Source organism: Bufo bufo, chromosome 10, assembly GCF_905171765.1.
Source record: "Bufo bufo chromosome 10, aBufBuf1.1, whole genome shotgun sequence".
In the NCBI taxonomy this organism is placed as follows: Eukaryota; Metazoa; Chordata; class Amphibia; order Anura; family Bufonidae; genus Bufo; species Bufo bufo.
The window spans coordinates 116894168-116908209 of NC_053398.1; the positions used below are offsets into that span (position 1 = coordinate 116894168).

Genomic DNA, 14042 nt, shown 5'->3' on the forward strand with positions numbered 1-14042 from the left:
ACTGAGCGAGCTAAATTAATCTAACTTGCACAATGAAATGTGAAAGTGAAAATACATGTAACCTGCAGCACATTGTCTGGGCACAAATGGACAACATGTCTCCTTCTTTGTCTGGTTTGAAGACTGCACAAAAAAGAAAAAAAATTAGAAAAGTTTTTGAATTGTCATAGTTTTTTTTCCCTAACATACCTAATGGTTTGATTCGGCCACCTTTTATAACAGCAGGTCGCACCCCTTTTTAATCAGGAAGGGGCTTTCCATCATTCATTTACTTTCTCTTTCCATATATAGTATGCAGTAATATTCATCTGGTGGCGAAGATAACAGACATGCGACGTACGTCTTCCCCAGAAAATGTGATTGTAAGTAAAAATTCTGTGTATTCTGCATTACTGTTATATATGTGGTAGATAGATGTAGATGACAGGAGCGGTGGACCTGAAGACCTGCCTCACAGATATTATTTACTAGATGCAGTGCGTACCTCCTGAGGCTGATGGAACATGGAAATCGGGGGCTACAGAATTGCTGTAGGGCCCAACAGAATCCTATAAGTGCCCTATTACGGTTGGATGGGGCCATAATAGGGCCATGTGTAGGAACAGTATCAGCAAAGCTAATCAACTACATTGGTTTGTTCTAAACTCAGCACATATATTGTATGGTAGAATATGTGTGAATTTAAAGGGGTTGTCCAGACTTTACTAAGTGATGACCCATGTGCAACGGGCGCCTCCCACTAGGGCCCTCTATATAACGCACCCCAGGTGTAGGAAATGCTGAGTGGTATGTTGAGGCCTAAAATGTCTCTTGATGTGTGTCACAGTGCTCCTACCCAGGGTTGGGCGATATACCGGTGTTGGCGGTATACCGCGGTATTAGGAAACAGCGATATGGCTATATCGCTGTTTCCTAATTACCGCTGTATTTTGTGACGTCATAGAAGCGGTCATGTGCGCTGACCGCTTCAAAATCTGCGGCCGCCCGCCCCAGCATGATTCCATACCAATTGCTGCCCGCAGTGGCTATCCCGGCTCCTCCATGCAGGCTCCCATAATGCAGTCTCCGCCCACTGACGTCTGACATCGGAATCAGATGACAGGCGAGGCTGCGCAGCGCAGGACAGGACAGGAGCGCCACCAACACTTCTGCTTACATGTAGAAAACGTTTGTCCAGCTCATCTATTCGGCATATAGTATCCCGTGTGCCTGGAGTCAAGCCAGCAAGTTCCTGGACGTATAGGCAAAGTAAAAAGAAAGGAACGATTCCGGCACTTATTGTTCTTCCCATAAAATCTTCCTCTTTATTGAATCACATCGTATGTGGAACAGTATCACAAACAAGCAGTTGTTTACGCGTTTCGGAGACCTTCTCCTTAGTCGTAACAATGTGGTCTGAGAGTTTGGAATGTATATACAATGTTGACTGTCCTTTTAGTCGTTGTTTGGCGTGGTACGGCAGATACATCGACGATTTGCTCATTATATGGGATGGTGATGTATCTGCCGTATCGGATTTCAAGCACTATCTGAATGACAACACGTACAACTTGCGTTTTACGTGTACTGTGGAGGTGGAGTCCATCAGTTTCCTAGATTTGAAATTAACTGGTGTCCCAGACGAAGTCATTTATACGGAGACCCATAGGAAAACAACAGCAGGTAATTCCATACTGCATGCGAACGGCCATCATCCGGCGCATGTCATAAGAGCCATACCTGTGGGGGAATTCATGCGCGCGCGCAGAAACTGTAATACAGAAGTAGCTTTTCAAAAAGAATGTGAAGGCATCAAAATGAGACAAAAAAAATCAGAGGATATCCAATATGGATGCTAGAAAGAGGGTATAATATAGTGTCAAATAAATCCAGATATTTATCATTTAGATCCAAAAATACCCGTAAAACAATTGTGGACCAAAAAGTCAGTGCAGCAAATCAAACCAATAAGGAAGTTATGAATAATGATCATATACAAATCAAAGACAAAAGTAAACGGGAGATAGTAGAGAAAGATCCACCTACATTGGTTTTGACATAATAAAATACGAAGCATTGGGCAGAAGTGTCTGCCTATTTTATTTGATGACAATATTCTGTACAATGCTTTGAAAAATGGCTGCAAAATAGTGCACAGAAAAGTATCAACTATGGCGAGTTCCCTTTCCCCCTCCCTGTACGTGGCCAACAAGAACAAAAAATTACAGAGCATGTGGATTAATTACAAAGGCTTCACAAAGTGTGGTAGCCATCCCTGTAAAACAAGTATGTATCAGTTCAAAAAAGCTTTCACAATGCTGATCATCCCACAACTTTCCCTATAAAAACATATATCAACTGCAATAGCACGAGGGTGATCTATGTTATACAATGTGTGGAGTGTGATTTGATGTATGTTGGCAGCACCGTACGTAAGTTCAAAAACAGAATACTAGAACATCTGAACTACATCTCAAATCCATCTATCCTTAATATTTCTGGTGCTGCCAAACACTTCATCCACACACACAGCCCCAGCATGGGATCCCTCCGTGCATTTGCAATTGAGAAGGTAATGGGGCCAGCCAGGGGAGGGGATCGCCAGAAGAAAATACTTTTTAGAGAGGCCTTTTGGATTTTCCTTTTAAATACAAGGGTGCCAACAGGTCTCAACCAAAAGAAAGAATTGATGTACATTTATCAATAACATTCCATACTGGAAGTTAGCATTTAATTTAATTTTCCAGTTGCCATTGGATGCCATTTGCCATATGTTATATTATATCATATGTCTGTCTATCATGGTCTGTTTTGCAAGTTAATTCCAACACGTCCATTTATATCCTAACAACGTGAAGATTGCGGCCACATATAATCCATCTTTTTTATCCATTTTTTTCTCATGTAGAGTTCTCTACAGGTTACATGTTTGTATATTTTATCTGTAATCGATATTTTGTATATTCCCTATTGTTCACATGATGCGTTTCCTCACACCTTGTGCTTGCTCTTTTGATATGTGATAGCCTCCAGCAATGATATGCATAGTCCAAGCGCAAGGTAGTGCGGAGAGCATCATGTGGGGCTATTTTAACCAATGTCCACTGAGAATGATACTCCAGGTGTGAGTCTTTGGGTTGATCAATTCATGACATCATGTTACCACCACCCACTAGTTGGGGGAGGGTACATGGGTCTTTAAATTTTTCCAAACTTTCAGACCACATTGTTACGACTAAGGAGAAGGTCTCCGAAACGCGTAAACAACTGCTTGTTTCTGATACTGTTCCGCATATGATGTGATTCAATAAAGAGGAAGATTTTATGGGAAGAACAATAAGTGCCGGAATCGTTCCTTTCTTTTTACTTCTGCTTACAGCCTGCAATATACCTTCTAGTAGGAGATGATACACAAGATTACTATAAACCACTCGTTCTGGTACAGAATTAACCCTGTAATGTTTTTGTTGTTACTAGAAGTCAATCGACTAGTTACAGATACCCGAAATGGTGAAAAATGACATATAAAAGTATAACAATTAACGTCTCCTTGTGGCTGCCTGGCTGTCCCCATACAGTATAATGTCTCCTTGTGGCTGCCTGGCTGTCCCTATACAGTATAACGTCTCCTTGTGGCTGCCCCCATACAGTATAACGTCTCCTTGTGGCTGCCCCCATACAGTGGTGTCTCCTTGTGGCTGCCCCCATACAGTATAACGTCTCCTTGTGGCTGCCCCCATACAGTATAACGTCTCCTTGTGGCTGCCCCCATACAGTGTAACGTCTCCTTGTGGCTGCCCCCATACAGTATAACGTCTCCTTGTGGCTGCCCCCATACAGTGGTGTCTCCTTGTGGCTGCCCCCATACAGTATAACGTCTCCTTGTGGCTGCCCCCATACAGTATAACGTCTCCTTGTGGCTGCCCCCATACAGTGGTGTCTCCTTGTGGCTGCCCCCATACAGTATAACGTCTCCTTGTGGCTGCCCCCATACAGTGGTGTCTCCTTGTGGCTGTTCCCATACAGTATAACGTCTCCTTGTGGCTGCCTGGCTGTGCCCATACAGTATAACGTCTCTTTGTGGCTGCCCCATACAGTATAACGTCTCTTTGTGGCTGCCCCATACAGTGTAACGTCTTCTTGTGGCTGCCCCATACAGTGTAACGTCTCCTTGTGGCTGCCCCCATACAGTGTAACGTCTTCTTGTGGCTTCCCCATACAGTGTAACGTCTCCTTGTGGCTTCCCCATACAGTGTAACGTCTCCTTGTGGCTGCCCCATACAGTGTAACGTCTCCTTGTGGCTGCCCCCATACAGTATAACGTCTCCTTGTGGCTGCCCCCATACAGTGTAACGTCTCCTTGTGGCCCCCCCCATACAGTGTAACGTCTTCTTGTGGCTGCCCCCATACAGTGTAACATCTCCTTGTGGCTGCCCCCATACAGTATAATGTCTCCTTGTGGCCCCAAGTGTTTTTTTTCTTCTAAATGGGCATTTATCGCGATATCTGATGTCTGATTTTAATTATTTATATGAATCATGGCATAAACCCTTTAAAAGCGTATTCCCATCCCATAATTTATGGCAAATCCACAGGATATGTCATACATGTCTGATAGATGCTTGTCCCACCTCTGTCCCATCACAGGTCACCTACAGAAACAGCGTAACACATCTGGCTCAGCCGATACCGTAGTCTTACATCCAGGTGGAAGGTGTGGGACCCATTATGAGATGAGAATGCCCATTTAATAAAACTGCCCCATTATGTATAATCATTTAGAGCACATGTAAAGTACAGGAAACCTTTTAGGATTAAATAAAAGATCTGGCGGCAGGGTGAGACGGTCATATAAATGTTGGATACTGCAGATCAGGTACCATCATCCTAATTTTAAAATCATTCTTAGTCTAGTGTCATATTGTTCAACATTTTATATGTTTGGTTTGAGGAACAAAAATAAAAATATATGGTCAAAATCCTTTGAAAAATATAATTTTTCTTACAGTGTTAGGATGGAAGACACGGAAGCACAAGCTGAAATAGATATCATCATGCCTCAGCTGGTGGACTTTCTTTGCCAAGATGTAGACTGGTTGATTGGCAAAGTACAGGCCTTGGTGCCTCAAGTAGACCTTAACCACCATATACCAATAACCAACGATGACAAAGAAAAAGTCGCCGCTATTATTCATATGCTACGGAAATCTCACCCGGCAGCCTGGAAGACACTTATAGGGAGCATCTGCATGGACTGTGCACTTCCCATGGATCTCGAGGTTCCTTTGCTTAGTCTAACAGGAGAAGGTTAGCTCTCCTGACATGTCTATTATAGTAAATAATGTATTTGGATTCTGCATAATTTAACAGTTCTGGGGTATATTTTCTTACAATGCTACATTGTGTTGTTCCTCTGTTATTCCTTATAGAAATGTATGACAATATTGCCATCACCCTTGTTCAAAGGATGTACTCCTATAGTATGTCCGTGTCAGCACCGATTGAACTGTGTCAGATTGTGCAGTGGCACAGCCCTGGACAAGGAGAATGGTATCACCCTGTTGTCAGTTGGTAAATACATTTATAGGAGGAATAGTAGAGGAAGGGCACAATGCAAAGTTTAAAGAGCATCTTCAACAGATTTGTACCTATGAATCTGGTTGACCTGTTGCATGTTCACTGGGCAGCTGAAAGCATCTGTATTGTTGCCATGTTCATATGATATTTTAATACATGCAAATGAGCCTCTAGGAGCAACGGGGGCATTGCCATTACACATAGAGGCTCTGCTCTCTCTGCAACTGCTGCACCATTTCCACTTTGATTGACAGAACCAGGTTGTGAATGTGGCTTAAAGCCTGGCCCTGTCCAATCAAAGTGGAGAGAGCTCAGCAGTTGCAGAGAGCAGAGCCTCTAGGTGTAATGGCAACTCCCCCGTTGCTCCTAGAGGCTCATTTGCATGTATTAAAACATTTTTTTTCTCACCAATGCGGACACATATGGACATGGGACCAACACAGATGTTTTGAGCTGCCAAGCGCACATGTAACAGATCAGCCAGTTTCTTAGGTACAAATCTGCTGACAGATGCCCTTTAAAGATAGGGGCTAACTTATACGTACCAGTATGCCCCTTTTAAAGTAAATGAGACTGAGATTCAATACCAGACACATACTCATGGACAAGACTATTGCTGTTTCTGGAAAAAGCCCAACCAACCGTCTTTCCAAGTCTCATTCAACCCCTTTAAGATCCATGGATGTGCAAAAATTCCAAAATATTCAGTAGGGCACCTAATGTGACAATGTGTCATAGTAATGGGAACGAGCCATTAGAAATATTATCATGTAGAACATACTTGTATAGTTTTATTGTTACACTTTCTATGTGACATTCATACGTCTGAACCATGCTTTAGGGTCAAGCGAAGTGACATGGAAATGCTCTTTGTCGTATGAAGAAGGCAGACAAGGGAGACTACAAGGTAATTCGTGAACATCCCAGTACCACCGGTTCAATGTGATTTACATTATTCCTTCATGCTCAATGGCAATTAGTATTTTCTCTTTCTTTCAGAATCTGCAGAACGTTACAAACAACAAATGCAAAATTCTTTCCTGGAAAAGTATGGGTTTAAAGATGTCCAAGATCCTAGAGGACAGTGCAACCCAATGTTTGTGGAACCATTGATCAAAGGAGCCAAGATGTCCAAGGAGAAACTTGACCCTGAAAAAACCTCAATTACAGAGGAAATCGTTGACACTGTAAAAACAAGCAATCTTTTCAGGAGAAACAGCTTAGTTAAGACTCATGTTATTCTACTGGTGGGTATGCCTGGCACTGGCAAGACAATGTTGACTCGTAGAATCTGCCACGACTGGGCAAGTGGAAAGTTCAGTCAGTTTATGTTGACTTTTCTATTCGAGTTTCGGCAGCTTAACCTGATCAACAGAGATTTTACTCTCAGGGAGCTTCTCTTTGATTTGTTTCTGAAGCCTGAGACATATTCTGATGAAGTGTATGACTACATCATCAAGAACCCTATGAAGATTCTGATCATATTTGATGGCTTGGATGAGTTTTTAGGGCATTTTACAGCCAACTTCCCGATGACTCAACAGGACATTTTTCAGATAACTTCCATCTCTCAACTGTTCACCAACATCTTTCATGGCACAATCCTACAAGGATGTACAGTCATTGTCACATGCCGGTCGAAAATCTTAAATAGTCTTCCAGTAGATTCTGTCGACCATGTAGCTGAAGTTCTGGGCTTTGACAAAGAAAGAGTTGAGCTATATATTGATGACTTTTTCTACCAGAATCCCATGAAAGACAAAGTCCTAGCTTACGTAAGAGACAATAATAAGCTAATACACCTGTGCTTTGTTCCTGCCTTATGTCACATTATATGTGTTTGCTTGGAACACTTACAAAATGTTTTGCCTAAAAAGTCCCAACTTCCGCAGACAATTACACAGTTCTATGTGAAAATGCTGATTATATTCATTCAGAAAAGAATGACACAACCTATGGAGGAAGCAAGCATAGTAAAGACCTTCAGACCTCTCATCCTTGAGCTGTCTTCTGTTGCACATGACGGACTTGATAATAAAAAGTCTGTATTTTACACTGGAGAAATTTCTGAAGAACTTCAGCGTTTTGCTTCAAGTCATGAACTTATATCAAGCTTTGACGTCAAAAGGTTTGACAGTTTCACTGATGTTGGCTTTTCCTTCGTGCACCTTAGTTCCCAGGAGTTTTTCGCCGCCTTGCATTTGATGGTTAGTGACTCAATAACGGAGGACAAACTACAAAAAAAACTGTCTCTAAAGTCAAAATGGACCTCAAAGCAAAATACAAAGGGTGAGCTCACGGATAATCTTCATATATTCCTTTCTGGGCTGTCATCCAAAGATTGTCAGCCATTTCTGTATGAGTTAGGAGGTCAGGAGAATCTGATACTAAAGAAACAACACACCATTATCGAATCTCTCAAGAGACTGGCAGATGCTAAGCTCACCGGGCCTAAGCTGATAGAGCTGTGTCATTGTACATACGAAACTCAGAATGAGAATCTAGCCCAACACGTTGGAAAGTTGACAGCTATGAAATATGAGCTACGAAACTTTAGGATTTCTCCGGTTGATATGACCGCTTTGATGTATGTTGTTAAACATGGATCGTGTTTAGTTTCATTAGATTTTGCTGGATGTCCGATGGAGCTCGAGTGCTTAGACATTCTCGGAACATGTAAGCACATACAATCTCTAAGGTAGGTGGGAATCAGTTGTACTTACTGTATATTTTGTGCTTCTCAATGACTTAGGCCCACCTCCAGACTGCCAATTATACCATTATATACTGAAATTATGCTGTACAGAATCTATATATACTATCACTATATAATATGCGATAGTTATTAGTATATAGTTACATAGCTTGTAGGGAAGCCCCACTGCCCTATGGTGTGCAATGGGACAAGACATTTATTATCCAGCCATGATATGGTAGTCAGTGCAAAGTCATCTGCAACTTGGCCTCAGCCTTATTTCACTAGGGTCGCACTCTGTACACAAATGAATGCATTCCAATGGACTGCTCAGCCCACTCCCATTGACAAATGATATACCATGTAGCTGGGATATGCCATAACATTATGATGAGTGGGGGAAGATATCTGGGACCTCTTTCAATACCAAGCAAAGGGACAGATATCCTTTTGTCAGTTCTCTGGCCGTCCACCCGCTGTACAAGCAGCTCCATTCAAATGAATGCCACTGCATTGTAGTGATTGGGAGCATTGCTGTGCAAGCAAAATCAGTGAAGGATTAGGGTACATTCACATGACCGTATGGTCGTGTGTGTTCCGCATTTTGCGTACATGGCCTGCCCTATGATAGAAATGCCTATTCTTGTCTGCAATTGCGGACAAGAATAGGACATGTTCTATCTTTTTTCATGGGGCCACGGAACGGAAGTACGGATGCGTGCCTCATTAGTAGTAGTGCCCTTCATATTGTGCCCACTGCTCACTATACCCCCAGTAGAAATGAAACCCTCCTACAGTGCCTCCAGTATTAATGATACCCCATAATGCACTCAGTAGTAATAAAGTCCCTGTAATAATGCCGCCTATAGTGCCCCCAGTAGTTATAATGTTCCCTATAGCACCTCCAGTGGTTAAAAATGCTCCCTTATAGTGCCCCCAGTAGTTATAATGCCCCCTGGAGTGCCCCAATAGTAATAATGCCCCCCTGTACTAACCCCAGTAGTTATGTGCCCTAGTAGTGTCTCAGTAATTATAATATGTTTCACTAGTTATGCCCCCCAATGCAGTGTCCTCAGTAGCTATACTGTCCCCCTTTAGAGCCCTGAATATTTAAATGTCCCCTTGTAGTGCCCCAATAGTTATAGTGCCTCCAGCAGTAGTGACAAAATAATAAAAACCCCAAATACTCACTTCACTCCCGCTGTCGGCTATGCAAGCCATTCTTCAGGCCTGCCATCTGAATTGCCTGCATCCTAGTGCAGACGGCCACAATGACATCATGATGTTATCTGTGTCCTGGTCCAGGCAGTCACAATGACATCATTATGCTGCCTGAGACTTGGTGCAGGCAGTCATGATGATATCATTACATGGCAACTGCCTGTGCTGCTCTACACCCTCATAGGCTTCAGGTCTAGTGGCTTGTGGCCTATGAGTGTGAACATTGGGAACAGAGCCATCAGTATCCAAGTACGGGGCAATGGGCAAAACCGTGGCTTGGTCCCTATATGTTTTGACCTAGAGAAGCCAATTTACCATTATTTCTTATTATGGGAAAACCCATTTAAGCTGTCCAGTGACATTTAGTGATATTTTGACCAAATGGATGTTTGGCTGAAACTATCTTTCATGACTTTATGTGCATGTATATTTCAGTAATCTTCTGCACGTTGACTGGTCTGTTTTGGTTTAGTTTCAGACACCAAAAGTATGGTGACCTGTTTGCACAAGCTCTTTCACCTGTGATATCTGGCATGGAAAATATGAAGAAAATTAGGTACTTCACAGACCATTTATCTTCTTATGCAAGTGCATCTGTTAATGTTATTCTATACTTTCAGTTATCAAGGGACAAACTACATTTCATGTCTCTTGATCTACTATGCAGTTAATGATGATACATTGCTTTACAAGGGGTAACTCTGTATTACAAAATTTAAAGTGTACAGTAACTGTTGTCTAAGAGTTGTCCCACATATGCGGGATGCCGGCGGCGCTGCAAGGAGAAATCCCGTCGCTGGCTCCCTGTTACAGTACCCCCCCTTCCACGCCACCGGACCCATAATTACTGGAGCGGGTTTTTCCGGGTGTGTAAGATGGAATCTTCTCACCAGCCTAGCAGCATGCATCTTATTAGCCGGCACCCAAGATCTCTCCTCAGGACCAAAGCCCTTCCAATAGACCAAATATTGCAGAGAGTTCCGGACCTTTCTCGCATCAATAATCCTAGAGATCTCGAATTCTGGTTGAACGGCCACCTCTTGTGAAGACTTGTGAAAAGCATTATGGATACGAAAGGAGTCGGGTAATCTTACCGTATTTTTCGCCCCATAAGACGCACTTTTTCCCCCCCCAAAAGTGGGGGGGAAATGCCCTTGCGTCTTATAGGGGGAATGCTTCCATTTTACACCACAGTCTGCGATGCTGCAGGATCGCAATACTGCGATGTATGAGCCGGGAGGGGGGGCGGGAACTAGGGGCGGGGCCTGGTGCAGTCACTGTACTCTTACACCGGGCCGCGCCGCTCACCGCAGTATTTATAAACATTAATCCTTATCCTGTTATTAAGTTTAACTAACGCTGCACTCTCCCTTGTTCCCCTGTATCCCCTGTATCCGTACAGCACTTACAAACAAGCTTCCATAGCAGGCAGAGCGGACGGCAGCAGTAACATCACTCGGATACAGGGGAACATGGGATAGCGCAGCTTTAGTTAAACTTATTAACAGGATAGGGATTAATGTTTATAAATACTGCGGTGAGCAGAGGGCCGGTGTATTGGGGGACACTGTTATGAGGGGATCTGTGGATGACATATAGCAGTGTCATCCACAGATCCCCCACCCCATAACAGTGCCATCCACAGATCCCCCACCCCATAACAATGCCATCCACAGATCGCAGCGCACAGCTTATAGCCTGGCTATGAGCTGTGCGCTGCGATTGGCCAGCGCTGCAGCAAGGGACACGCCTCATACAAGAAATCAGTCCAGTGAGAGCAGACACCGGAACCTATACCGGGCGAATGGAGCGGCGCCCAGACATACTAGTAAGTGCAGGGGGACCCCTGGGCGCCGCTCTGCCCACTGATATAGTTAGGTTTTAGTTTCTACACTAGTGAAAGGTCCTCTTTAAATACTGCTCTAGAGACTGGTTCAACGTTCAGTTTGACCGTTGGTTACCGGATGAAAAGCCTAAGAAAAAGACGTATAACGTGATCAACAAACAGGGAAGCCAGAGTCTTGGCATTAGGCAATTTTGACAGAGGGATGAAGTGTACCAGTTTACTAAATCTGTCCACCACCACAACTGACTTACCCTCAGAAACCGGTAAGCCGGTGATGAAATCCATAGAAATATGGGACCACAGTGTATTCTGGATAGGCAGTGGTCGTAAATCACCCACAGGACAGGACCTAAGAGTCTTGGACATGGCACAAACCTCACATGCGGAAACATATGAGTGAACATCTCTAGACAATGAAGGCCACCAATAAAACCTGGAAACAAGTTCCTTGGTGGCATTAATACCCGGATGTCCACTAAAAACAGAGTTGTGGAACTCATCCAACAGTCGGAGACATAAATGACCAGGGAAAAATAATTTATCACTAGGAGATTGTACTGGAGCCAAGTGTAGTTCCGCAGAATCAGCGGAGAGTCAGAGACTGAAGCCACAATGACTCCTGCCGGCAGTATAGGTTCAGGTGGAGGGTCAGGAGGTTGGAAAGCACAGAAACTTTGGGACAGGGCATTAGCTTTAATATTTTTACTTCTTGGCCTGAAAGTAATACAGAAATTAAAACATGTAAAGAACAATGCCTATCTAGCCTGCCTGGGATTTAAACGTTTAGCAGACTCCAAAAACATGAGATTTTTATGGTCAGTAAGAACTGTAACACGATGTAGGGCCCCCTCCAAAAAATTACGCCACTCCTCAAAGGCCCACTTAATAGCAAGCAATTCTCGGTTCCCAATATCATAATTTCTCTCGGTAGGAAAGAACCTACAAGAGAAAAATGCACATGGTCTCAAGTTCGTGAAAGTTGATGACCCCTGGGAGAGTACCGCTCCTATCCCATCCTCGGAGGTGTCGACCTCAACCACAAAAGGCTTATTTTGGTCAGGTTGGACCAAAAAAGGATCGTTAACAAAACATCTCTTAAGTGTTTCAAAAGCCTTAGTGGCTTTGGGAGACCAATTCACTGAATCCGCTCCCTTGTTAGTTAGGTCAGTGAGACAGTTATAGACTTCTGGTAGTAATTGGAAAAACCCCAAAAACATTGTAACGCTTTTAGAGAGGAGGGCCTTACCCATTCCAGAACTGCACCTTCCCTGGATCCATCTTAAAGTATTGGGGAGTGAGAACATACCCCAAAATCAAAGTTTCCTGTACCCCAAATATACATTTTTCACCTTTAGCAAATAGTTGGTTTTCTCAAAGAACCTCTAGTACCTGTCTAGTGTGGCTAACATGAGAATCCCAATCGGGTGAATAAATCAAAATATCGTCTAAATAAACAATCAATAATTTTCTCAATAAATTGCCTGAAAATATCATTGACAAAATCCTGGAAAATCGCTGGGGCATTGCTTAAACCAAATGGCCCAATGGCACTAGATATTCATAATGCCCCTCAGGGGTATTAAAAGCAGTTTTTCACTCATCCCCCTCCTTGATACGAATGAGATTATATGCTCCCCTGAAGTCGAATTTAGTGAACCATTGGGCTCCAAGGACCTGATTAAACAGGTCTGGAATCAACAGCAAAGGGTATTGATTTTTGATGGTAATTTTGTTTAACTCTCGATAATCAATACAAGGTATTAATGCACCATCTTTTTTTTTCAACAAAGAAAAATCCTGCCCCCATAGGGGAAACTGAAGGTCTAATATGACCTTTTTGTAAACTTTCCTTCAGATAGTCCCTCATAGACCTCCGTTCAGGGCCAGATAAAATATAAATACGACCCTTAGAGTACTTGGATGCTGGAACAAGTTCGATAGCACAATCATACGGTCTATGATGGGGAAGGAACTCGGCATCAGACTTGGAAAACACATCACCGAAGTCACTGATGTAAGGGGGCAGGTTATTCGATTCAGAAGGGATTCCAGCTTGAATAACCGGTAAACAGCATGACTCACACTTTTGTCCCCATTTCTCTAATTCATCTGTGGACCAGTTGATAATTGGATTATGAATGTCACGACGGAGGGGGAACTCAGACACACAGATAAACCAACAACCAGGCTCTAGGCGAAAAGGAGGGGAAGGGTCACCTCCTAGCTAAACCCTGACCTCTTTCCCTGCACTGCTCAGCCCACATTCAGACCTTGAAGGTAGGAATGATGTGTCCTCGTGCCTGGGCTAAAACACCCTAGATTCCCTGAGATGGTGAAAAGGGGAAAAAGAGCAGCCTGCTCGCACAGAACCTGGATGGGAAAGATGACACAAAAACAACCTAGACAGCAATCAACAAAAACTGAAACCACACTTATCTTTTCTGAGCTGGAACAGACAACCTTCCTTCCTTGCTTCCAAGGCCAGACTGATTTCTATAACCCGCTCAGAACACTGGACTAGAGTGATATTTAAACCAATGACCCCACCCAGTGCACCTGATGGGAGGCGGGTCCAGCACAACTCCAAAACAAAACTAAACTAAACACGTGCTGCTATTCTGGCCGACCTCAGCACATAGTCAGAGCAGGGCATGACAATGAATTTGAAGCCAGGGCATGCCCAAAACTACTTCCACTGGTAAATTTTTTAATATCAAAAAGGAA

At 43.3% G+C, this 14042-nt stretch overlaps 1 protein-coding gene across 5 annotated transcripts in view; it reads left to right on the forward strand.

Annotated features, from left to right (window-relative positions):
- The first annotated feature begins 289 nt into the window (after positions 1-289).
- Positions 290-14042, forward strand: part of NLRC5 (NLR family CARD domain containing 5) — a 157235-nt gene continuing 143482 nt past the window's right edge. For 4 of the 5 annotated variants that reach the window (XM_040409359.1, XM_040409362.1, XM_040409363.1 and 1 more), the window contains exons 1-5: positions 290-336; positions 4988-5286; positions 6398-6463; positions 6556-8254; positions 9945-10028. In XM_040409359.1, the coding sequence (XP_040265293.1) occupies positions 4995-5286; positions 6398-6463; positions 6556-8254; positions 9945-10028 (2141 nt within the window). In that variant the 5' untranslated portion in view covers positions 290-336; positions 4988-4994. Of the gene's footprint in view, positions 363-4987; positions 5287-6397; positions 6464-6555; positions 8255-9944; positions 10029-14042 lie in introns of all 5 variants that reach the window. The other variant, XM_040409360.1, reaches the window with a different exon arrangement.